The sequence below is a fragment of the Barbus barbus genome, assembly GCF_936440315.1.
Source record: "Barbus barbus genome assembly, chromosome: 21".
Classification (NCBI taxonomy): Eukaryota; Metazoa; Chordata; class Actinopteri; order Cypriniformes; family Cyprinidae; genus Barbus; species Barbus barbus.
Genome location: NC_136749.1, coordinates 28,294,150 through 28,319,460, shown reverse-complemented (window position 1 = coordinate 28,319,460; position 25,311 = coordinate 28,294,150). Strand labels below are relative to the sequence as shown.

At 33.8% G+C, this 25,311-nt stretch overlaps 2 protein-coding genes across 4 annotated transcripts; one reads left to right on the top strand and one right to left on the bottom strand.

The window, feature by feature from the left end:
* Positions 1–5,129: 5,129 nt before the first annotated feature.
* Positions 5,130–17,209, bottom strand: LOC306887110 (upstream stimulatory factor 2-like). Of its 3 annotated transcripts, XM_079444623.1 has the most exons (12): positions 17,009–17,093; positions 16,544–16,762; positions 16,275–16,336; positions 15,835–15,921; positions 13,743–13,850; positions 13,384–13,469; positions 12,009–12,096; positions 8,703–8,761; positions 8,384–8,478; positions 8,128–8,256; positions 7,554–7,616; positions 5,130–6,360 (listed from the first exon to the last, which is right to left on the bottom strand). In XM_079444623.1, the coding sequence occupies exons 5-11, from the start codon at positions 13,778–13,780 to the stop codon at positions 7,587–7,589; spliced, it is 525 nt and encodes a 174-aa protein (XP_079300749.1). In that variant the 5' UTR covers positions 13,781–13,850; positions 15,835–15,921; positions 16,275–16,336; positions 16,544–16,762; positions 17,009–17,093; the 3' UTR covers positions 5,130–6,360; positions 7,554–7,586. The 3 variants fall into 3 exon arrangements, with proteins under 3 accessions (XP_079300749.1, XP_079300748.1, XP_079300750.1); XM_079444622.1 differs by lacking the exon at positions 7,554–7,616 and having other exon boundaries at positions 17,009–17,209; XM_079444624.1 differs by lacking the exons at positions 7,554–7,616; positions 17,009–17,093 and having other exon boundaries at positions 5,148–6,360; positions 13,384–13,492; positions 16,544–16,669.
* Positions 17,031–24,306, top strand: etfb (electron transfer flavoprotein subunit beta). The gene is made up of 7 exons (XM_079444621.1): positions 17,031–17,473; positions 18,849–19,007; positions 19,380–19,538; positions 19,630–19,692; positions 19,897–20,055; positions 21,232–21,444; positions 23,803–24,306. The coding sequence occupies exons 1-6, from the start codon at positions 17,420–17,422 to the stop codon at positions 21,400–21,402; spliced, it is 765 nt and encodes a 254-aa protein (XP_079300747.1). The 5' UTR covers positions 17,031–17,419; the 3' UTR covers positions 21,403–21,444; positions 23,803–24,306.
* Positions 24,307–25,311: the final 1,005 nt, after the last annotated feature.

The window sequence follows — 25,311 nt, the reverse complement described above, 5'->3', positions numbered from 1 at the left end:
GCTTGGTGTGGAAAGTACACTTGTATTGAAGATCCAAGGCATGGCATGAATAGTTCTTATGATAACAGCTGTATAGTTTGAGCAAAGAAAGCAGCTTTATGCTTTTCATAAAAAAAAAAAATAATGATTATGTGTATGTATGTATATAAATAATTGGGGTCAGTATAATTAAAAAAGATAATAAACTCAGCATTAAATTGATTAACAGTGACAGTAAAGCATTTTTAATGTTAAAAAAAGAACAATTATATTAATACATTTATAAATGAATTTATTGATTAATACATTTAATAAATCTAAAAAATAAAATAAAAAAAATCCACATTAAAGTTTGGCGTCAGTATGATTTTCAATAATAATAATACTCAGCATTAAATTGATCGATAGTGGCAGTACGGACATTTCTAATATTACAAGAGATTTAAAAATACTTAATTAGCACTGATTTCACGGGAATAAAAAAAAAAAAAAAAAAAAAAAAAAAAAAAAAAACACACATTTTAAAATATATTAAAATAGAAAAGTATGTTTTTTTTTTCCAGAGCAAATGTCACAGTGACATCCAATAAAACATTATTTTTCATTCTAATAATATTTCACAATATTACTGTTTTTACTGTCTTTTTGATCAAATAAATGCAGCCTTGGTGAGAAGAGACTTCTTTCAAAAGCATTCAAAATCTTATCAGCCCCAAACTTTTAAGCTTTAAAGCAGTCAGTTATGAAAAGGAAGCATACTAATTTAGAACAGGATTTCAAAACTCATGTACCAAGTAAAGTACAACAACAGTATTTAGGCTTTATCAAGCCAACACAATTAAAGCAGCATCCAGGAAGCCTGATTCTATTGTTTATGTATTTGAAGGACGGCAGAGACTGTGATGTCCTAACGGGACACGGGTCCATAGATCAGTAACGTCAAACAGAGCAGCGGACACACAGACGCCTGCCTATGTGTGTCTGACCGGCGGCTCACAGACGTGCCAAAAGACAAGACAGACACCAAACGGCTGGGAAGTCAAGGTGAAGGAGAGATGACCTCAAAAAGCCAGATTTGAGGATGCCACTTTTATTTTACAGTATTTTTCCTATTGTTAAGATTCTAAGCCTCCAAGATGAATCATAACATTGCATAGAAAAAAAAAAAAAAAAAAGAATTTTAAAAGATGTAATATATTTCTTTAAAATATTTTTGCCTTAAGATTTTAATTTTTTTATTTTTTTTATTTTTTTTTTTATTCTAAAGTCGTAAACTTCCAAGATAAAAATCACAACATTGCAAGAGTGGATTTGAATGAAAAAATATATATTTTTAAACAATTTGATATAATTTTTTTTTTTTTTTTTTTTTTTTTTTTTTGTTTCTCTCCTCTCTACTTTTTAATGCGTGACCCTGGACCATAAAACCAGTCATAATCTTTCCATTGATATATGGTGTGTTAGAAATTAAGTTGTCCAAATTAAGTTCTTAGCAATGCATTACAAAAAAAAAAAAAAAAAAAAGTTATAATATATTTACGGTAGGAAATTTACAAAATATCTCCATGGAACATGATGTTCATTTAATATCCTAATGATTTTTGGCATAAAAGGAGAAGCGATCATTTTGACCCATATTGTTGGTTATTAAATATACCTGCGGTACTTGTGACTGGTTTTGTGGTCCAGGGTCACATATTTACAAAAAAATCTAAACCTCCAAGATGAATCGCAACATTGCAACACTGGATTTAAATGAAAAAATTAAATAGCTCTCATAATTTTCTACATTTGGTCTTATAACTTCATAATTTAAAAACAATATTCTGAAAAAATAAAGTTAAAGATAAAATAACCCTACTGCCGAAAAGTGATTGACGATTCAATTCAATTGAGCTTTATTGGCTGATTCAATTAATTTAATATTTGTTGCAAAATTTGTGTGTAAAGAGACTTGCATAATTTGCAATACATACGGCATGGAGAAAACAAACCGTTTTACTCTGAGCATCCATGGCATGCATAACGAATTAATATGCTAATAATAGTTCTGGAGCATCTGGCATTTGATCAATGAAAGCAGCGTTCGGTTTCTCACACTGATAAAATTGAGATTACCTGCTGTCTCTGGCGTCACGTGCCGTTCTCCGATAGTTGAGGGTCACTTCCTAAGCAAGGTGTGAACAATTATGAATGACGAGGAGAATTATAATGAATGAAGAATCCCTGGAGACGCCGAGATGGTTGAGAATAAATGATGTCTGAAACAAGAAAAGATATTAGCCAAGCGTTCGCTCTTTTCACGAACAATCTGATCAAATCGTCCCAGCTGTGACTCAAACCTCATTTAAAGACACAATAGAGACAGTTATGAATTGAGAGAGATTGAGTGAGCTGCGCTTTCCTCTTCTAAACTATTATCTCTCAGGTCATTTGTATTAGACAGGCCTACGTTTAAAATATTGGAGACAATACATCAATCACAGGAAGGGATACAGGAATGACTTGCCAATCCAGTAGAGTCACCTGAAAAAACCTGAAAGAGTATGAGGATGGGCGATATATTAAATCTTTTCACAATCATTTGCCGGTTATATAAAATTAAGCAACATTGTGAAGAATTGCATTTTAGTTTTCCAGTGTGTGTGTGTGTGATACACCATTGTAGAAAACAATTTAGGCTAATTTAATTTCTAAGTTTAATAAATCAGTTCAAAACTCAAATTCAATGATTTGCTTTTGTTGCAAACAAATCAATTAATTGAACTGATTAATTCAAATTAGTATAGAAATAAATAACTTATAATGTTTGGTTTAAACAAACAAATAAATATTATTAAATCATATCAGACAAAACGCATATTCAAATTTTTTTATTTTTTCCCCTGTATAGCCCAGCCATAAAAAAGTATTATAGAAATTAAATTATGATTTTGTTAATTTGAATAGCCCACAATGGCTATTTTTTCATGCCCGAATAACGAAATGTAATTAAATTAATAACTAATCAAAATAACACAAGTTAACAAAATATCACTTTAAAATGACAAGATTAAATAAATTAGATAAATAATTTACAATGTTTGTTGTTAGACAAAACACAAATAGCAAGACGTATGCTAAATATCTTACTTAGTCCAGCCCAAACAGTAAAAACCTCGTAAAAATAAACTTAAAATAGAGACTAACAGAAATTATGATTGTTCATTTCAATAGTCCACAATGCTACTCTTCAAGCCTTTGTGTATGTTTGTTAGATTACACATGTAAATGTACTTTTATTATTATTTTTTTATTATAACCAAATTCGGTAGTTAAGTCCAAAATCATTCAAAAATGTCCTCAAAGCTTGGTCGGTTATACAGACACTAAGCTTTGGAGACAATTTATTCATGTTTCTACTGCAAACTGTTAGGATGCTGAAACTTCATATTCTTCATAACTTCATATTATAATCCATATGAAAAGCCAAGGAGGTTTAAAATAGCTGCTTCATATCTATTTCAGTGAAACCATTACTTTGAAGCAAAGTTTATGAAGAGACTGTAAAAGCCATGCAGAGGAAAGTTTCTCTGCCTCTTTACTGTCATATTAAAACTCCAGCAATTATTTCTCACCGTTTATTTTCCGGTCAACTGTAAAGCCACTAGGGTAATCACTGCCGTTAAGGGCAGCATTTATTAATTCTCATAAAGCAGCAATCTGCTAACGGTCCTGTAGAGAAGGTGTGATATTTATCTTGCAGAAATGAAGAGATTCACATAAAACAACAGACACTGTAATCTATTATAAGCTGCATAGTCATCAGTACAGTGGACAAAACCTTTATAAAACACAGAAATAAAACCTTTACTCACCTTAATGTTGCTCCAAACCCGTATGTTGTTTTTTTCTTCAATGGATCACAAAAGGAGAAATGAAGAAGCTTCATGCAGCTCTTTTCCATTCAGCCATAGTCTGTAAAGCTCCAAAAATGACAAAAACACTCAAAAAAAATCCCGAATGAACCGTGAAACCACACTCAAGAGTGTGGAATTGTTCAAATAAGAGTGTTACATTAACACTCAAGCAGAGTTAAAGTTAATGAGATTCATTGAGTGATGATTGACCATTATTGAAGACACCTGATGTTAACGAGCAGAATCAGCAAACAAGAAAATCACTATTTTTATGTCACCGTTATAGTGGTCTGCGTTTGCATTAGTTGGGCTCTTGACCCTTAAAATTTTAAAGTTAGATTTTGCTTGGCTGTTATAACAGGCAGATAAGCAAAGGGAAAAAGAAAAAGAAAAAAAGTATTGTTTTTCCTGAATCTCTTGAGCTAGATTTACATTGTTGATTATAGCAGCCATATGATTCTTCAGCATAAGAGTTCCAGCATTCTCAATACAATCCGAGGGATTTCTTAAAAGTAAATAGTCTTTTATTTAAACACGCAAACATCAAGAACCAACCTTTGAATCTCAACAACTGTGACAATCAAAAAAGCATGTTGCAGTGCATTCTGGGTGCCACCAATCAAAATTCATCCATGGCTCCCATGATGCATTGCGGCATGAATGGCTGAATTGCCTTAGTAATTTCCTTCATTCTTACTTTTTTTAAATGTGACTTTTAGTAGCTTGTTTTCTAGTGATTAGAGTTGATCTGTTTTTCTGAATATGCTGTTTGTCACTGTTGTTGTGATTCATATGCTTGATGTGTGCCTTTTAGTTTAAACTATCACAACAACTTTCAAGAAATCCTTTTAATTAGTGGAAACTGAAGAATCCCAGGACTGTTATAAACAAGATAAATCTAGCTCTTTTAGGTTTAGGCTCTAAATGAGTTTGGTGATTCAGGTCAAGTGAGCATTATGTAAAACCGTAACGAACATCACATGATCACTTTTTTCTTTTTGCGTGTCTGTCTGTTATAACTCAGTTATAACAGCCAAACAAAATCTGATGATGCTGCTCGTTAACATCAGGTGTCTTCAATCACTCCAATTAGTCACTTAACTTTAACTCTGCTTCAGTGTTAATTTAACACTCTTATTTGAACATTTTCACTCTCTTAAGTGTGGTCTCACATGTAGAGAGTTCATGTCACACTGGATTTTTTTTGCTGTGCATTATAAAAATAGTCTTCTAAAATCATTTAACAGATTTGAATGAGAAATACAATTTAGCCTTTATTCACTGAAAATATTTGCTGTCGCTTTTTAATTCAAATATGGAAAGTTTAAATGCATCAAATCAAATAATCATCAAACTTCATTGGTTTTCACGTCTTTTTGCACCATATTTGATTTGAAAGCAGTGGTTAATCATTGAATAATGACTTAAATTATGGCGAAAAATAACAGCCTGGAACAAAACTATTCTGTTAATGCTATTTATATAAATATGGCACAACACGTTCAAGCACTTTCAGCCAACTAAACTAAGAATAAAACTTTTGAGGATTGCAAATAGGCCTACTTAGCAACCAAGACAGGCCACTATATGTTGAGGTCGTGGTGATTAGGTAACAGAATAATCCTCTAACACACAATAACAAACATTTCTTCAGTCCTGAGATGTCCAGCGTTTAGTTACAAGGCTTGGTGAATATTTTCTCATTTGCTTCTTAGATTAGGCGATGCTTTCCGAACTGTCTTCCGAAGGCGATCCGAGATAAGAAGCTAATAATCCCAGACGGAGCTCATTTTCTTGCATCAGAGCTATCTTTCAGCAGGAGCCGTACGCAGGTGCTTTTGTTCCGATTTTAACACTAAATTCCACAGGAACCGCTAATGACATTTCATCACGGCTTCATTCATCCCGTAACGACCTTCCGAAACACCACAAAGCGGCAGATTTTCTCCGGGAGAATTTTAAATTAAACGAGGCATTGAACAAACAACTAATACTTCAAGTAAAGCATGAAGACAAAATTGAAAGCAACAAAGCTGGAAAATTAGGAAAAGCAAAAGGAAAATGTCTGGGGTGTATTATAGAGCGGGGGAAACTAAAAACACATAATGAAAGCTGTCTGACTATATTCCACTGTTTAGCTCGGAGTTAGTTAGGGAGAATAAATAATCATGGGCTCCTGGTGTTTGGTGCTAATGGACACTTCTTGACCTTTGACCTCATCGGTAGCAAGCCGGACTATATCAGACATCAGCGCTGAAGTGGATCCAGTCTCTGAGACAGACTCTCGAGCACAAGCTAGCGTATGTCATTCGGCCCACTTCAGTCCTGTGTCATTCTGAGGGCCTTTTGTCGTCTGGATTGGCCAGATTCTCTTTCCCAGAATGTCTGAGGCTCATTGTGCCGAGGCGTCTGCGATCGTGTCAATGCCGTGATGCTCCAGCTGCGCTCGCAGAAGGCCGTTCTCGCTCTTGAGCTCCTCCAGCTGAAAGCAACAACACAGAAAATTATTATTAAATATGTTTTAGATATGTACATTTATGCATTTGCCAGACACTTTTATGCAAAGAAACATTGCATTCAAGATATACATATTTATAATACAATAAAATAAATAATATAATACAATTGTATATATTAAATTAAATTAAAATATTATCAATAAAACAAAATAAATTAATTAAAATAGTGGCATTGCTATAGTGCATATTTTACTGCTTGAGCTACAGGAAGGCTGTATCAAAAAAATAAAAGTAAAATCACTAAAACAAATTACATAAAAATAATAAAATACTATTAAATAATAACATAAATCAAAATCGAATGTACCAAATTAATATAAAATAAAACAGTATAAATTAAAATGCAATAAAAATAAAACAAAACAAATTAAATTAAATAGTATAAAATATAAATAGTATTAATATTTAATAAAAATTAAATAGTATAAAATAAAATACAAATATTACAAATAAAATATAATGAGTTACTGGAGATATAAAATCAAAATAATAAAATAGTATAAAATAATAATATAAAAATAAAACATGAGTATAAAATAAAATAGTGCAAATTAAAATTAAACAAAACTGTATAAAATAAAAATAGTATAAATAGAATAAAATAAAAATAAAATAGTATAAAATAAAATCATACAAATATTTTTATAAAATAAAATAGAGTTGGATCACTGGAGATATTACTTTTTTTCTTTTTTTTTTACCACTCTTTGTCACCCTCTTCTGGTGCTGTGCATCAGGCTAATAGTTTGTGGCTTTCTAGTGAAGCAGAGATTGAGTCTGAGAATTAAATTGTGTGTGAAATAATACTGAATGAATGTGTGTGATTATTGAATAAGTGGGTATATTTGGGGTATATATTTGGATTTTGTGGGTAAAAAAACAAAAATACAAAAAAGGAAGAAAAACTCTCTTTGGTATTTTTTAAAAGGGGTCTGATAATGTCCCTATGATCTCAAACTAAAATGTGCATTGAATAAAAATAGAATAAGTTAACTTCAACCTAGGACCAAGTTAAAAAGCTAAAGTCAGCTAAACATTTTTTCTGTCCAATTAGATTAAAATGCATTAAATAAAATGCAATGCAAATCAATAATGCTTATTTTAATGGCTCTTTGATGTCAAAACATGTATATATGCATGTTAATGAAGGCCAGACATATATGTCACCAGGATTTCCTGCGTCGTCTCTCTATCCATCATGGGTTCTTGGTCTGAAAAACTTCATAAAATGTTGAAATATTATCTATAAAATCTCTATATAGAGAGTAAAATGTTCATTATTAGATTTCAGGGAGGACAGACAGGATTTCCCTGTTTGTTTAAAAAAATGTAATATGTAGGCGTAATCAAACACTCACAACAATAGTAATGATGTCTAACGTGCTCATTAACACATGCTCATCCACATTTGCATATTAACAGATATTCAGCCCACTTTGATGAACAGCACTATGAACTTCACATGTGAAGAAATCAGCCAATCACAGAAGGTTATTTGCATATAGTCTTAAAGGCACAATAGCAAAAACAGCCTGTTGATTTCTAAAAAGTAAATATGGCAGTTTTTGATGCAACAAAAACTTAAGTTGGCTTAAAAACGAGTAATATGGTTCCTAGGAAAGAGATCTTGAAGAAAAATGTTGATTCAATGTAAAAAAATGAATATGTCAATGCAAAGAATAGGGAGTCAGTGACGAAGTGCCACTAAGCTGCTGTTAAAAGCATCATACCTGCTGTCTGAGCAGCTCATTGTCCATCTGCAATCTCTCCACTGCTCTCAAACTCTCCTGCAGCCGCTGGTTATGTTGCTTCAGCTCACCAATGTAATCACACGCCTTTGACAGGATCCCACCTTTACTCTGGAGGAACGAGAAACGCTATGCATTTAAGAGAGAGAGATCCAGTTTCAAAGCATCTGTTGTAAATAACAGGTCAATCATGAGGTCAAATCGTGATTTAGGGGAAAAAAAACATCATGCAGCTCACCGCTCCAGTCTTTGTGCCGTCTATGCTGCAGTCTGGGATGATTTTCGAGAGTGCCACGATCCAGTTGTTGATTTTGTCTCGCCGTCGTCTTTCAACTGCACATCAACAACAAGAACAATCAGAGGCAAAATCTAGGACATATTGTCCAAAATTGCAATACATGTTCATTCCATCAACCCTCTACTGGCCTCTACAGGTGGATTTACATCAGCACCTGCTGAGATTCATCTTCAGTAACAATATCTGAAATATCTGAGTTATCCAGGCCATGTTACTTTGCTTTCATTTACAGAGTAAAGACTAGATTATGATAACTGACCTTCATTATGTTGTGCTCTTCTCCTCTCGTCTCTAGGAGTGCGCAGACTGTCCATTTTCCTAAAGAATGGGAAAAAATTTAATAACATGCATATTTCTCTGTGAAGGTGTTCTGAAAGCCTTAACATCTGCAACCTTATCGTTTCAATATTTAAAACTTAAAAAAAAAAAATAATAATCACAAAAAGAACAAACACTAAACAAAAATGGAATAAAAAAAATGCATATGCATTATTTGATATATTTCTTAGCTTCAATATCTCAATGTAAGTATTTTACAAGGCTTGCAATCTTATCTTTATAAAACATAATATATTCAAATAAATAAATAAATAAACCCCTAAAGAAAGAAAGAAAGAACGAATGATTGAAAACTAAAAGATAAAATAAAATTATAAATAAATAACAAAAATGTAACATATATAAATACATAAAAAACACAAAGAATAAACATTGCATAAAATAAAATAGAGACTGCGATTTAGTAAAGTTAACTTTATTAAAATTTACAAATCTATCTCTACAGTATCTCAAAAGTTATGATTTAAAATGTACTGCTTTGGGAAACAAAATTCATTTTTTGTTTGGGATTGATTAAAAAGTATAACCCCTCTTTTAACGTTTAAATGCTATAGAGACGGCCTTGTCAGCCTTACTTAAACTATTTGCACAAAACTTAAATTACAGGTCAATACTGTGTAAAATATACTGTAAAAAGTTTTGTGCTGCCTTCAAATTTTAAGTTTACTCAACTCAAATATCCAAGTTTTAAAGGCAGCATGAACACTTACTTTTGAGTTGAAACAACTTTTTTTTTTTCTACAGTGCAAGTGTTCATTAAAAATTTCAACAATGTTGTGTGGATCTCATTTGCTTTTATCATGTATTTAGGCCTATTTACATTAAATCTGCCATCAGTCACCCTACACTCCTGATATCGGTATTGTCCATTAAAAAAAGCCAATATTGGTCAACCACTAGCAGGGATGACAAACGTAGTCCCAGCTTTGTAAAGTTGAAGCTAGTATTAGTGCGGACTGGCAGAGATCTGCGTAAGGTCTCTCTGCCCTTGGCTTCTGATCTCAGGGGAGTCGTGACATCGGCTGTGTTCATTAGGTTATAAATTGCAGCGCTGCAAACAGCTGCCGTCTGCGACGAGCCCCGACTTTACCCTAATGACACAACTGTTCTCCGCGTGAATCTTCCCTCAGGTACGCTTTAATTAAGTCACGACTCCGCAGCGTCGCGTCTGTCACACCGCAGAAGGGAGAACACACAACACGGGGTAAAGCATCTCACAAAACGCCAGGAAGGAAGTGAGATGTTTACCTGTGCTAATGCAAAACAACAAAAAGTGTTTTTGAACTGAAGATGTTTTTTATTTACACTACAGGAAGTCTATTCCTCAGTCTCTTTATATTAATAGCACTATATACAGAGGAAGTGACTTCAGTATGTAAATGCACAGAAGACTGTTAAACTAAAGAACCATTAGGAGAAGTGTGTCAATTCTGCGGCACCACTGGTAGCAAATGGAATTGCAACTTGTTTTGTTTGAAAGGCCTGAATGGACTGAGGACATGATAATATTGTCTCAATGGCATGTACTTAGGATTGGATTATCTGCTAAATAATGGAAAACGTGTTTTTTTTCTTTCTGTACACTTGCCAGTTTTGTGTTTATTTTGGGAAAGGGAAGTGGTGTGTGGCCAAGTATGGTGACCCATACTCAGAATTTGTGCTCTGCATTTAACCCAAGTGTACACACAGTAGTGAACACACACCCGGAGCAGCCAATGCTGCGGCGCCTGGGGAGCAGTTGGGGGTTCAGTGCCTTGCTCCAGGGTCTCACCTCAGTCATGGTATTGAGGGTGGAGAGAGTGCTGGTTATTCACTCCCCCACCTACAATCCCTGCTGGGCCTGAGACTCGAACTCGAGAATATGCAATTGTCTGTATGCATGTAAGACCTAAATAACGTGCTAAAATTTTGAGTGAACAACAGAGCAAAACATAATTTTTGACACAATATTTGACAACACTTCAAAATATTATTTCTGAGATAATTATTAGATGCCTGCTGAATTAAAATTTGCAGTGCAGTTCATGTGACAACAGCATAGCATACTACTGTTTTAAAGGTTATCATTGTATATTGCAGTGTCGGTAATGTTAAGAAACTAAAACTATTATAAATTAGTAACTAAAAATTTAAATTAAAATAAAAAACAATGAAATAGAAAAATATTTTAAAAATTACTAAAATAAAAATCTGTAACTGAAATCAATAAAATATAAATATTAGATGAAATACTTTAAACTTAAACAAATATTAGAAATGTTTTAAGCTTTTTTAAGTAGACGTTTTCATCTAATATTTATATTTAATTTTTTTCAGTGGTAACTAACTGAAATAAAGCTGAATTACTAAATGTATAAAATTAAAATTGAAATAAAAAAACAATTAAAGCTATGTAGAAGTATAAAAAACTCAGTAACTGTATAGTATAACATTATAAAAACTAAAAGTAAACTAAAAATAAAATAAAAACTGAAAATATATATAAAAAGAGAATTTAAAAAAAATTATAAATACTATAATACCATATAAATACTAATAAAAAAAACACTTGTGCTATGCATCTGAGTGATTAATATTCCATTCTGAACACAACCCACACGCTCTAACTATAGTAGCTTTTATCCCAGGATCTAATGACCTGAAGGATTTGCAATTCTAATGGAAGAAAGTACAATTAGGACAATTGTGCAATTCATTACTCTACATTCATGTCACATGAGCTGCAAAAGCTGTCTGTGTCCTAAAAGAAGGAAATAATCAAGAACGACTGAAACAAACACAACATTCTTCAACTAGATATTTGAACTGAGCTTATTTCAGAGGATAAGGATGTTGCAACCGCACAAACGTGTGAGCATCACCCATTTTCACCACACTTCTGCTTCTGCGATGTAAAAACTGCACCCTCAAAAGGAAGCACAACAAACCACGCTCCCATGAATTATGACTGAATTTGAGCACATGATCCTGTCAGAAAACAGAATCATGACAAACAGCCCTGTTTTCACGTAGATTCACCGTAGGATCCCAAGGTTAAATGGAGAGCAAGGCACACAAAAAACATGCAGCGGTGCAACAAAGAGCCTGCAGACAATCACTCCCTGAGTAAATCCCATCCAAAATTAAACCTATAAAAGGTGTAAATGTTCTGAATTTTAAATGAATGTAGTTGCTTTAAGGGACAACACCTGCGGCATGCTATAAATGCAGTTTTTTTTGTACTCACACAGTGTACATATGTGCGTGTGGAGCTAAATTCTGCTGAGAGGCAGAATGCAGCACATCTGAAGGAGTCATCATCATGTAGAATTGACCTAAATGAGAGAGACGACAGATGTTGTATTGCTCCACATACTAAATTCAAATCACATTTACTGCCACCGGGAGAACTCATATTTATCCTGATAAGAGAGTTACTGAGAGTTCAAACATGGCTGGTATGACTAAAATATTATTTATATAAATACATCAATTTTACATTGTGTGTGTGTGTGTACATATATATAAAAATGATGCATTAAGAGCCTTATTTTGTCTTCTGGAAACATGTAAGTATCTTCTGTAGCTTCTGAAGGGCAGTACTAAATGAAAAAATATGATATTTAGGCAAAATAAGAAAAATGTACACATCTTCATTCTGTTCAAAAGTTTTCACCTCCTACTTTTAATGCATAATTTTTCCTTCTGAAGCATCAGTGAGCGTTTGAACCTTCTGTAATAGTTGCATATGAGTCCCTCAGTCGTCCTCAGTGTGTAAAGATGGATCTCAGATTCATTCAGTCATTGTTGGAAAGGGTTCAAATACACAAAAATGCTGGAAAACCAAAGAATTTATGGGAGCTGAAGGATTTTTCTGAAGAAGTTTAACTGTTCAGAACAAACAAGGGACTCATGAACAACTATCACTAAACAAAAAACACAGCTGTGGATCGATCAGGTAACAACTCAGTATTAAGAATCAAGGGGATGTAAACTTTTGAACGGGATCATTTTTATAAATTCAACTATTATTTTCTCTTGTGGACTATATGTAAACATCTTTTATGAGAAATATCTTATTGAGTAGTAAATAAGGAGTATGTAAACTTTTGACTTCAACTGTATAATAGGCCTATATATATATATATATATATATATATATATATATATATATATATATATATATATATATATATATATATATATATATATATATATATATATATATATATATATATATATATATATATATATGTGTGTGTTTACATTATTACATATATAAAATATAACTACTTTGGGATAATCAGTAAAAAAAAAAAAAAATTTATTTCCAAAAAAAAGATACAATAATGAGATTAAGCAGATTAATTTGCAATTAAATTATAAAATCAGATTATTCACAATAAGCAAACATCATCAAATGGATACTGAAAAGCATGAGCTGCATTTGAAGTCATTGTGAAATGCAGATAAACACATTACTTGATAGAAGAACCATTACTCTGTTTTTGTGTTTTTTAAGAACTTAATTTAACCAAGGGCAAAGCATTGTAAAGGACAACCTCTCAATCTACTGAAGCATGTTGCATGTGATTCTATAAACCTCTCTAAAACGATCGTACCTGCTGTTTGTGTGAGTGTAGGGTCAGCTGCTGTCTGCATGGACATGGCCGTGACTGTCTTCTCTCCAGCAGGACTGTCTTCATTACTGAAAGAGTTTTGAATTACTGTCTGGGAGAAAACAGGCGTGAAATATTTTACAACCCACAAACATTTGCTTAACATCTGGCTATTTAGTTCTAGTTGAGTTTGTGTAATTTTCATCTTCTGCTCTGATATCATGTTCTGATGCGCGTTAAAATAGATTTGTGGAACATCACGACATAATGAATAAGTATAAGTGAATGGGATGTGAAGTAAAAGTGGTGCTGATGCAGGGACCGAGCTGGTTGCCATAGTGACGTATCTGTTGATTCCATACCTGCTGGGATTTAGTGAGGCTGGATGCAGAGACCACATTAACCGGCCTTCTGACTTCACCTCTACTCTCCAGTCGCTGATCTGAGACCAGAATCACCCGATACGTCACCTGAGGACAAAGACACAGACTTTCATTACTAGGATTGGTTAAAATATTGGTTTTTCAGATTAATTGTGCTTTTCATGTGAATAATCCAATATTGATTCGTAATATGCCTTTTTCAAATGATTGTTGAACAATATGTATAACCCCATTTCCAGAAACTTTTCAGGTCTTGAAAAAACACTAGCGGTCAGAAGTTAGGAATAATTAAGAATTTCAATATTTTTGAAAGAAGACTCTTCTGCTCACCAAGGCTGAATTTTTTATATTTGATTAAAAAAAAAATAGTAATATTGTGAAATATTATTACAATTTAAAATATTGTCTTCTATGTGAATGTATTTCTGTGAATTTTCAGCATCATTACTCCAGTCTTCAGTGTCACATGATCCTTCAGAAATCATTCTAAGATGCTGATTTTGAGCTCAGTTATTATCCATTTTTATTGGTGCTCAGTTATTAATAGTGGTTGTATTATTAACAATGTTGAAAACAGTTTTTGTGCAAACATGATACATATTTTTTAGGGATTCTTTGATGAATAGAAAGTTTAATGAACATAATTTATATGAAATCTATTGTAACGTAATAAATGTCTTTACTGTCACTTTTGATCAATTTAATGAATCCTTACTGAATAAAAATATTACTTTCTTTCTTTAAAAAAATCGTACTTACTCCAAAGTTTTGAATGCAAGTGTAGCACGTTTTATATATAAAAAAATATGAAATAAAAACATGATTTTCACCATTTAATCAGAAATGTCTCTTGAGCAGCAAATCAGCAAATTAGAATGATTTCTGAAGGATCATGTGACACTTATGATGCTGAAAATTCAGCTTTGATCACAGAAATAAATTACATTTTAAAATATATTTAAATAGAAAATAGTTATTTTAAATTGTAATAATATTTCACAATATAAAAAAAACATTTTTAAAAAATCATAATTATTCCAAACCTTGGACCTGTAATCTAGCACTTTCCAGATCTTTACATGTTTTTCTAAGACTTTAAACACTATTAAACTGTAAAGGAGTACCACAACATCAAAATACCCATCACATTCAGCCTTGAATACAAGCATCCAAACAGCCATGGTCATGATACTTCAGCTGAAATTTATGAATAATGTGATGCGATTAAAGTATGGTGACACCCTACAGGAAAATAATCACAGAAACAAGAGCTTCTGCTGTTATTTGTCAGCCACAGAATCTGATGTTTAGAGAAAACTGCTGTAATTCCCTATAAAGTGATCATGGGAAATTTCCCGTGTCTCCTGACTGAATTCTCCATTCATCCATCATTCCTGCAATGAAGAGAGCTGTGCATGATCTAATTTAGAGGTCTAGAATGACACAGTTGTTCACTAATAGAATACGTATTTGTAAATACCCCTTAACACCCCCCCCCCCCCCCCAATCCTCTGTCATGTGACGCGCCGCCTGACTGACATGTGACACAGGCCCAGTGCCAATCCCAGCCAGAGATTAGAATCACATGACTGCAAACTCAAGAAAACCTTTCCCAGTCATATCTCACCACACAAAATAAAAAAAGATATGCATTTATTATTTCATTGTGACATTATTTTCATGACAATGAAGTACATTTTCCCTATTGTCCCTTTTTTCTTACATTTTCTTGTTATCATAATGCATCTGGATGTTTTACTTTTGAGGGTTTGTTTTTATTTCCAATTATTATCAATGGTGATTCTCACCAGATTAGTCAAAATATTGTTTCTATTATTATTTTAAATCAGCATAACACTTTTTTACACTAATGAAAAAAATGAATTGTGCTAAAAATAGGCTTAGTTTTTTTTATGTGAAATATATATTGGGGGGGGGTTGTAGTAAGATCACACAGCTTCTTGACAGATTTCATGAGAGGCTAAATGAAAAAACATTATCCAGAGAAATAAAGTCGGTTTAATCTTCCTATCAAAAAGTTTGACTCTAATAAAGGATTTATCGATGAAACTCATGTCCACCGGTATGTTTTGTGTGAAACTGATAGTGAATGTTGCTATCACATAAGATAAAGGATGAGGAACACTGGCTGATACACCTGCATCAGGAAAATCACACAGCGGATGGGTAATGACAAAAAACTACTTTGTTTACAAGTAATACTACTGATAAGTAATCTAAAAGTATTTTAATTAACACAACAATGTATAGTATATAACATATAATAAAAAAAGTGGGTTTAAAATAAGTTTTACATAAATTATAGCACATAGACTTTCCAGAAACAGTGTTAAATTTCATGTCAACCACACACATATAATGCAGATGTCTTGGGAATACAGTAAAATGTCACGAAAAGAGAAAACCACAACAAATAAAGCATGCATCATGAAAAAATGTATCAGTTACAAAAAGCATCATGTGATGAACAGGACTTAATGACAGACATACCTTCAGCTATTTGTACAACTTTCTTTTCTTGATATTTCTGACTGCAGACAAACTTTTTGTTCCTGTGACACATAAAAGTGCAATAATTACATTTACAATCACTTTGTTTAACTTTTCAATATATGTTGGTCTCTAAAATATACAAAACAATTTTGAGGTATGCATCCCCAACTGTAGAAGATGCACAATGCTTCCACAATCAAATTGCATTATTAATATGTATATATATATATATATATATATTTCAATCCGTGCATTCACAAACTTACAGTGCATGAAATATCCTGCATGCATGACAGATTTCTCATGACTTTCTGCAGTAGTTTGCATTGCCTGAGCCCTGAGTCTGACTGTAGTGAGTGTGAGTTGAGCTCCAGCTGATCCATCAGTGCTCTGACTCTCTCACAGCTGATCATGGGAACAAACACTCCAGTCACGTGACAATCTTCTTCTTCATCTGAGGTTTGATGGTAAACTACTGCCACCAACTGAACAGGAGTGTGGAAATATACAGCATAATACATATTAAATATTATATAAATATTATTTTCTTAAAAATTAATCTATGAAGTCACATTTTAAGGCTAAAATAGGGTTTAAAACTAATAAACTGATAAAATTATATATTTAAATGAATTTACGGTAGCTTAAATAAAACAGGCAGATGGATTATAACGTTATATTTTTTGCCACAAAACTAAATCTACTCTGTGTAATATTTATTTTTATTTTACATAAAAAATCTGTGAAGTGGGTCCTTTTGAGTGGAGTTTTTCATTGTGACCAGCAGGTGTCCTGTTTCGAGCGCCTCACTGAATCATTTTGCGATTATATTCGGTTATTATCTTAATTTCTCTCCTCGCGTGTTGTAATAATTTCATTAATATAGATTTGCTGTCAGCCCTGCGTTCAGTCACAACAGCCACACGACCTTTAACCTACTTACATAGGAACACGACTTTTAAGAGCGCAAGAACATTCGGAGTAACTGATTGGCCAGTTCTCAGCTTTTGATTGACAGCTCTCTGATCGGAGCAATTCTATTGGCTCACAGATTGGACATTCTTTAGAGCCCGCCCCAAACGGTGTCACACCGCCTTCGCTCCGGCTGGATCCTCCTGCTAATCATCAGAGGAAGAGTCACGATGAGCGTCCGAGTTCTGGTCGGAGTTAAACGGGTCATTGATTATGCTGTCAAGGTATACAACAAATAATCTTTCAATAAACACATACAGATGCTTTTAATTATGAATTAACACCGAGTTGCCCTGTTTTAGAGCTGATGTTAGGCCAGCCGTTCTGTTGAATGAGGTTAGACAAGGTCAGTGTTGTTATTATTATAGTTTTAATTAATATCATCCAAACTCCGTACAATTATGTCCGTGCAATCTTAATAACAGTGAGGTGTATTCTGCTTCAGCTCTCCAGCTGTAGTTTTATACACATGCATATGAATGTGGGTTGTTCTGTTACATAATACATTTGATAATGTTACAAAATGAAATATAAAGTCATCTTTTAATATGGCACAGCAGGAAATACTAAAATAATGTGTTTTTGATTGTTTTCATAAATGTTTACATTACTAATATACCTTATTTATATTGTCTCAGAATATATGTAATTGCACATAAGCAGTTTTATATATGTTCAGATTTATATTTATTATGCATGACATGCTGTCATTTATTAGATGTATTAAATGATGACAAGCAGTAAGAGCTAGAAATGTCGTGGTTGAAGCAAGTTGGGTTTTATATTGTTTATATATGCAGATCTTTCTCATTATTTGATCAAACTGCCTTTTATGCAAGTTAGTAAGTCATCTGAAGTTGTAAATGTTAATTATAAGATCGTATAAGTTGCATTTTAGAGCATTTGATTTTCTATACGATTTAATTGCACTGTATTTTGTCATGAATCAACATGTGAATACTTATTTGGTCTTTAATCTTTGGTCTTGTGCTCTTCTGTTTCGGCCATTATCAAGTAATCTGATAACAAATGAGTTACTATGATGTCATTTATTGATTGTCAGGTCATATTGATTGTCAAAACAGGGTCAGATATGCCATTATCATCTTTCCAAAGCATTTTATAACAAATTCCAATGAGCTGGATATATGAGATATGATTTTTAGATTATGACATGGCTCCAGTAAGTAACCCTTATGTAGGGATATTGATTTAGGAGTAGGCTATGTGGCCTTAGTACTGCAAATATCAGCTGTTGGGTTACGGACGGATCAGTCTGTGTTGTCTGCATGCCGTGGGTTATGAAATGGCCTTTATGGTATCATAATCGGTCTGTGTCCTCCATGCCACCCTTGGCATAGTATGCCCACAGGTCATCTGAGGCTAAACATGTTGCCTCTTACTTAAATACGAGAGGCTGTGAATGTTTCCTCCAGTTCAGCCTTGTGAAAGTCACCGTCCAGTCCTAACTGACCGTACAATACATGTAAAGCTGAAGATGTTTATTAAAGTAAAAGTTCACCTAAGAATGAAAAGTCATGTGATGCATTTGTTGTTCATGAAGTTTCAGCACCGTTTCTGTGTCTTTGTCCGCTTCAGATCCGAGTCAAGCCTGACCACACAGGAGTGGTTACAGACGGCGTCAAGCATTCGATGAACCCTTTCTGTGAGATTGCGGTGGAGGAGGCCGTCAAACTCAAGGAGAAGAAGCTTGTTAAGGAGGTCGTGGCCGTCAGCTGTGGTCCTCAGCAGGTTCAGGTAAGAAATACTCAAGTTTGCTGATGATTCTTCTTAGTGAAGGATGCTAACTTTTATCTTTTTTGGTGAAGTTCACTAGCTAAAGTTGTTTGGTTGTGATTGAAAGGATGCCAAACCTGAGGGAAATTATTAATTGTAAAACATAAATGATGAAGGCGTGGTAAAAGGAAAACTTTCTAGGAGATCTTTAATTAATAATCAACATCTAGATAGTAAATCACTTAAATATGTAAAGGCTGTTCCAACTTGACTATTTTGATGTCATATAAAAACAACTAAAGTGGCAGCCTCTTCAACAGTAAACAGTAAAAAATATTATTAAATGGCAGTTAATCATTAATCAGTATCCTTACAGTAATATCTGTGTTGTAGGAGACGATCCGGACGGCTCTGGCCATGGGTGCGGACCGTGGTATACATGTGGAAGTGTCCGGAAAAGACTACGAGACGCTTGGTCCCCTGCAGGTCTCCAAGATTTTGGCTGCTCTCGCTAAGAAAGAGCAAGCCGATCTGATCATTCTGGGTAAACAGGTAGCTGATTGTTAATTATGCCACAATGATGATAAATTACTGAATATTCATCAATAGGTTTCATGATATCGTGGTAATATTTCTCATCTAGGCCATAGATGATGACTGCAATCAAACTGGACAGATGACAGCAGCGTTGGTGGACTGGCCGCAGGTCAGACATCATCTTCCCATCAGCTTGAGAAGAAAAGCATCACTATTACTATGGATTTGAACACACTAGCATTTTTTTGCATGGGCAGAGTTGTTCAGAAGATGTCAGAATGGAGTCTAAATTGATGTTTTTGCTGCTTGTTATGTCACTTTTTTGTTGTTGTCTGAGTTGGGGATAGTGACTTTTTGTCTTTATCTTTTTTAGGGAACCTTTGCATCTGAGGTGACCATAGAAGCAGACAAGCTGAAGGTGGTGAGAGAAATTGATGGTGGTTTGGAGACCATTAAAATCAAATTGCCAGCCGTGGTGACCGCTGACCTCCGCCTCAACACTCCCAGATACGCCACACTGCCCAACATCATGGTACAGTAATGCCACACTACACATCGCCAATGATTACAATACATTTTTTGCACTAGCAACTCTGACGTCATGAGTTTGATTCCCATGGAATGCATGAACTGATCAAATATATAGCTTGAATGCAATATAAGTCGCTTTGGATAAAAACGTCTGCCAGAGTCATATATATAAATATATACACTACGGGTTAAAAGTTTGTAAAAATTAAGTCTTTTTTTGTCTTTTCTTCTCACCAAGGTTGCATTTATTTGATTATAAATACAGTAATATTGTAGAATATTATTACAATTTAAAATAACTATTTGAATATATTGTAAAACATCATTTATTTCAGTGATGCACCAGTGATACTCCAGTCTTAAGTCACATGATCCTTCAGAAATCGTTCTAAAATGCTCAAGAAACATTTCTGGTGATTATCATTATCAGTTTTTGCTTAATTTTTGTGGAAACTGGGAAACTATACCATTCAAATGTTTGTGGTAAGATCTGTTTTTTTAACTAAATGTTTTTATTCAGCAAGGATATAGTAAATGAATCAAAAGTACAGGTGAAGTCTTTTATAATGTTACTAAAACAAATTATATTTTAAATGAATGCTGCTGAACTTTCTATTCATCAAAGAATCCTGTAAAAATTGTGACGGTTTCCACAAAAGCAACTGTTTTCAACATTGGTAATAATAAGAACCAACATTAATAATTGAGCACCAATAAAAATTGAGCACAATCAGCATATTAGAATTATATCTCAACGATCATGTGACACTGAAGACTGGAGTAATGATGCTGAAAATTCAGCTCTGCATCACAAGAATACATTTCATTGGGAATTATGATGATATTTCACAATATTACTGATTTTACTGTATTTTTGTCTAAATAAATGCAGCCTTGGTGAGCAGGAGAGACTTCTTTCAAAAACATAAAAAAATTTAATTATTCAAACTTTTTGTCAATGACAAGTCTGTGATGTGAACTGTAAGATGTTTTAGTTGGATTTTATTCATTTTACTGGCACTTTTGCCGTGGGATCACTGTTTAATGTAAGCAATATTTAAATTTCGAATGAAAAATGGTCTTATAGTAAACTATACTTGTTTTTCATGAAGAAACATTGACCAACATAAGTGGACAGGAGGGGGAAAAAACTTTAAGCATTTTTGTGCCTCTGTAGAAAGCGAAGAAAAAGAAGATTGCGAATGTGAAGCCTGCAGATCTGGGAGTGGATGTGAGCTCACGGCTGGAGGTGCTGAAGGTGGATGAACCTCCTCAGAGACAAGCTGGAGTCAAAGTGGAGACGGTCGATGATCTGGTGGGAAAACTGAAAGAGGCTGGAAGAGTATAGAGGAAGCAGATGCAGGAGAGGCGGTGCAGACTAACACTGAAGGTAAGAATATAATGTGATTGTTAAATGCACTCAATGACATTTCTCAAAAATTTGCACAAATAAGTGAAATGAAACAAAATGTGAGGCCTAGAACATGCAAAAAGTTTAGATTAAATAAAATATCCATTAATAAAAATATCACTTAGTTCTAATTCTTAATAATATATATTGTATTATCACTTAATCAGGTGAAAAAATGCCACAAAGACATGATTTTTCACATGCATGAGTAAAATAAATATTATAGTATGTAATAGTATAATATATTACTCTTGTTTTAAGAATATTTTACTTACCCCACTGGCAGATCATTTTACTTGTTTTAAGCAAAATGCACTTAATTTAGTTTTTACCCCCCTGGAAACAGGACTAGATTTTAATTTTGACTAGAAACAAGACAAAAATACTAAGTAAGATAAGCCATTATTTTGCAGTACATTTACTACTTTGTCATTAAAATGTAACAATTTATTAAATGTGACTGCTTTTAAGTGCATTAAAGCTGATAAATGTACAGTGCCCTCCAAAAGCATTGGAACAGTAAAGACAATGTCTCTGTTGGCTGTGGAGTCAAGCCATTTACAAATATGATTAAAAGATGAATATGAGACAAAACTACAGAATGTCACATTTTATTATTGGGTGATTCAACACATAGATGTTTTAGCAGCTAAGAAGTTCAGCACTTTTAGAGTTTGATCCCTCTATCTGATGTGAGCATAAGTATAGGAACAGTTGCCTCACAGGTCTTTCTAAGTGATCAGCTGTGTCCTGTTGCATTAATTCTTCAGATATTAAAAGCAGGGAATGTGTCGTATCAGTTATATCCATTACTTCTGCATTTGATGATGACGCACACAAACCAGGATGAAGATGAGGGAGCTGACTTTGAGAGAAAAGCAAGCAATTTGGATGCTAAAAGAAAAGAGGAAGTCAGTTAGAGCTCTAGCAAAAACAAAGGGCATGGAGAAATCAAGAGTTTGGAAACCACCAGCAACCAACAACGACCTGATCAGCTGAGAAAACAACAGTAGTTGATGACAGACAAATCATAAAAGCTGTGAAAATGAACCCTAAAAGACGTGTCTGTAAAATCACCAACAACTTCCAGAAAGCTGGGCTGATGCTCTGACAATCTACTGTCCTCAGGAGACTTTGACACAGAATTACAGATGCTACACAGCAAGATGCAAACCTCTGACCAGCACCACAAATAGAAAGGCAAGATTAGAGTTTGCAAAAAAGCACAAAGGTGAGCCAGAAGAGTTTTGGAACTGTGTTTATGGACCGATGAGACAAAGATGAACCTTTATCTAAATGATGGGAAAGCAAAAATGTGGAGAAAAAAAGGGAACTGCAATGATCCCAAGCATACAGCCTCATCTGTAAAGCATGGTGGAGGTGGTGTCATGGCATGGGCATGCATGACTGTCTCTGAAACAGGCCCTTTCAACTTTACTGATGACTTAATGTATGATGACAGTAGCAGAATGAATTTGGAAGGGTACAAAACCATCTTGCCTACCAATATTCAAGAAAATGCCACCAGATTCATTGGGAAGTGCTTCATATTGCATCAGGACAATGACCCAAAACACCCTGCCAGTTCAGTCAAGGAATTTATAAGAGCAAAGAAATGGAAAGTCTTAGTTTGCCCAAGTCAATCTCCAGATTTAAATCTGATTGAACATGAATTTCACCAGCTGAAGAGGAGAGTAAAGGCAGAAACTCCCCAAAACAAGCAACAATTGGAATTGGCTGCATTAAAGGCTGGGAAAAGTATTTCAAAGGATGAGAGCAAGAGTCTGGTGATGTCTATGGGTCACAGACTCACTGCTGTGATTGTGTGCAAGAGATCTGCAACTAAATAATAGCTTTTAATCTTTTATATCTGCCTTATGTTCAACTGTCCCAATACTTATGCTCACATCAATGAGTGGGATGAACTCTAAAAGTGCTGTTCTTTTTATTTGGTAAAACATGTATGTGTTGAAACGGCTAATAATAAAATGTGACATTCTGTAGTTTTGTCTCATATTCATCTTTTAATGCAAATGTCTTGACTCCACAGCCAACAGAGCAATTTTGTCTTGTTCCAATACTTATGGAGTGGACTGTATATAATTTGGAAAATATTCATTCTTATTCTGTGAAAAAACTGTAAGTGATGGAAAGTTTTATGAATATTTTACTGATATTTTAGTGGTTTTATTGATATTTTTAAACTCAGCAATATATATATTTCATAAATTCTAAATTATGTAATATTATGCCTTTTTTCGCATATAAGCAGCATTTTCTTTTCAAGGTTCAGAGCTGTATAATTCATATATTCTTCTGTGTTGTTTTCTTCTCTAGGTCTTTCATCATTGGTGATGGAGCAAACTTTGAGGCCAGTAAAGTCTGGTTCGGCCCCATCACAAATCCAGACCAGACCCATGTAGATCATGTAGTACCTGCTCCTCTGTGTGTGACTCTATGTTCCTGTAGATGCTGAGAGACACTGCTCCATCAACAGCCATCCGTCCCCGCGAGGCCTCACCAGTTTTTCAGTGCATTTCAAGACAAAGTACATCAATATTGTTGGGAATATTTTGAATGCACTAATAAGCCATTAAGTTTGTTTCATTGATACATTCACTCAAAATCAGAACTGAACAGACCTTTTCTGTGATTCCTGTCATTTATCGTGTAATTAAAAAGTTGTTATCAGTGTAGTTTAGTTATGTTGTTTAAAGTTTTAACAGGACAGTGTCTCTCAGCATAACAAGAGAGTAAATCACGTTACCACAAGCGCCTCTGATTGTACAGTATCATTTGATGACAATAAAAAGTTGTCTTTTTCATATGCATATGCATGTTTGCTGCAGCCTCATTATTATTTGGGGGGGGGGGGGGGGGGTCTGTGCAATGGGATTTTTTTTATCTTGATGTTGTTTTTCCACTCCTAAAGCTGCAGCATTGTGTTTGCGATGTTAAAATACTTTTCTGCCCTGGTTTGAAGTGCATAGACAACTGTATTGTTTTTTCCAACCGAGAAGACCAATTCTGTAGTAATGGGCAACATGTATTTGTCCATTTCAAGATGTCAAGATCTGAGCTTGTCTAACCTGTTGTGTGGGGATGTGATTTTGGAAACTCACAGAGACGTTCAGACTGTTGTCATGTGCCACCCGTCTGGTTTACTGATAAACAAAGACGGTGCTGGGAACCATGTGGGCTCTGCTGAATGAAGACGTCAGGTAATCTCACAGTGGGTCACTTCTCTTCTTTATCTCTCATCTCGATTCTCTTTCAGTGTCTGGTTACTCTTCAAAGGCATTCTAACGACAGTTTTTATAATCTTTCAGCACTGAATGAGGAGAATATATGTATATATATATATATATATACACCCACACATGCATACATAAACATTCGTTTTTTTATTTTTTGGCCACCAAATCTAAAATTTAAGTCAGACGTTCTCAAAAAAAAAAGTCTCAATTTTCCACAACAATATTCAAAGGCCTAGTGACTTTTTTCAATTGTTCCTGCTTTACTGTACAAGGATTTTTTAAAAATATTTTGTACTCAAAATTTCTATAAATATAATTATATATTTTTTTTAAATCTTTTTACAGGTCTAGAAATCACACTTTTAACCTTAGGCTTCCTCATATATTCAGATGTTTCAAGACATTGGTTGAAGGGGTGAAATAAAATAAATAACTTTAAAACTTTAAAAAATTTTATTGTCTTTATTGTAAGTCTTATTAAGAACAACTCTTTTAAGTCTAATAATTGCTCGGATTATTACCTGACATAAAAGAAAATCTGCTGCCATCACTATAATATGTATAAGAATTTTTTTATTATTATTTGTAC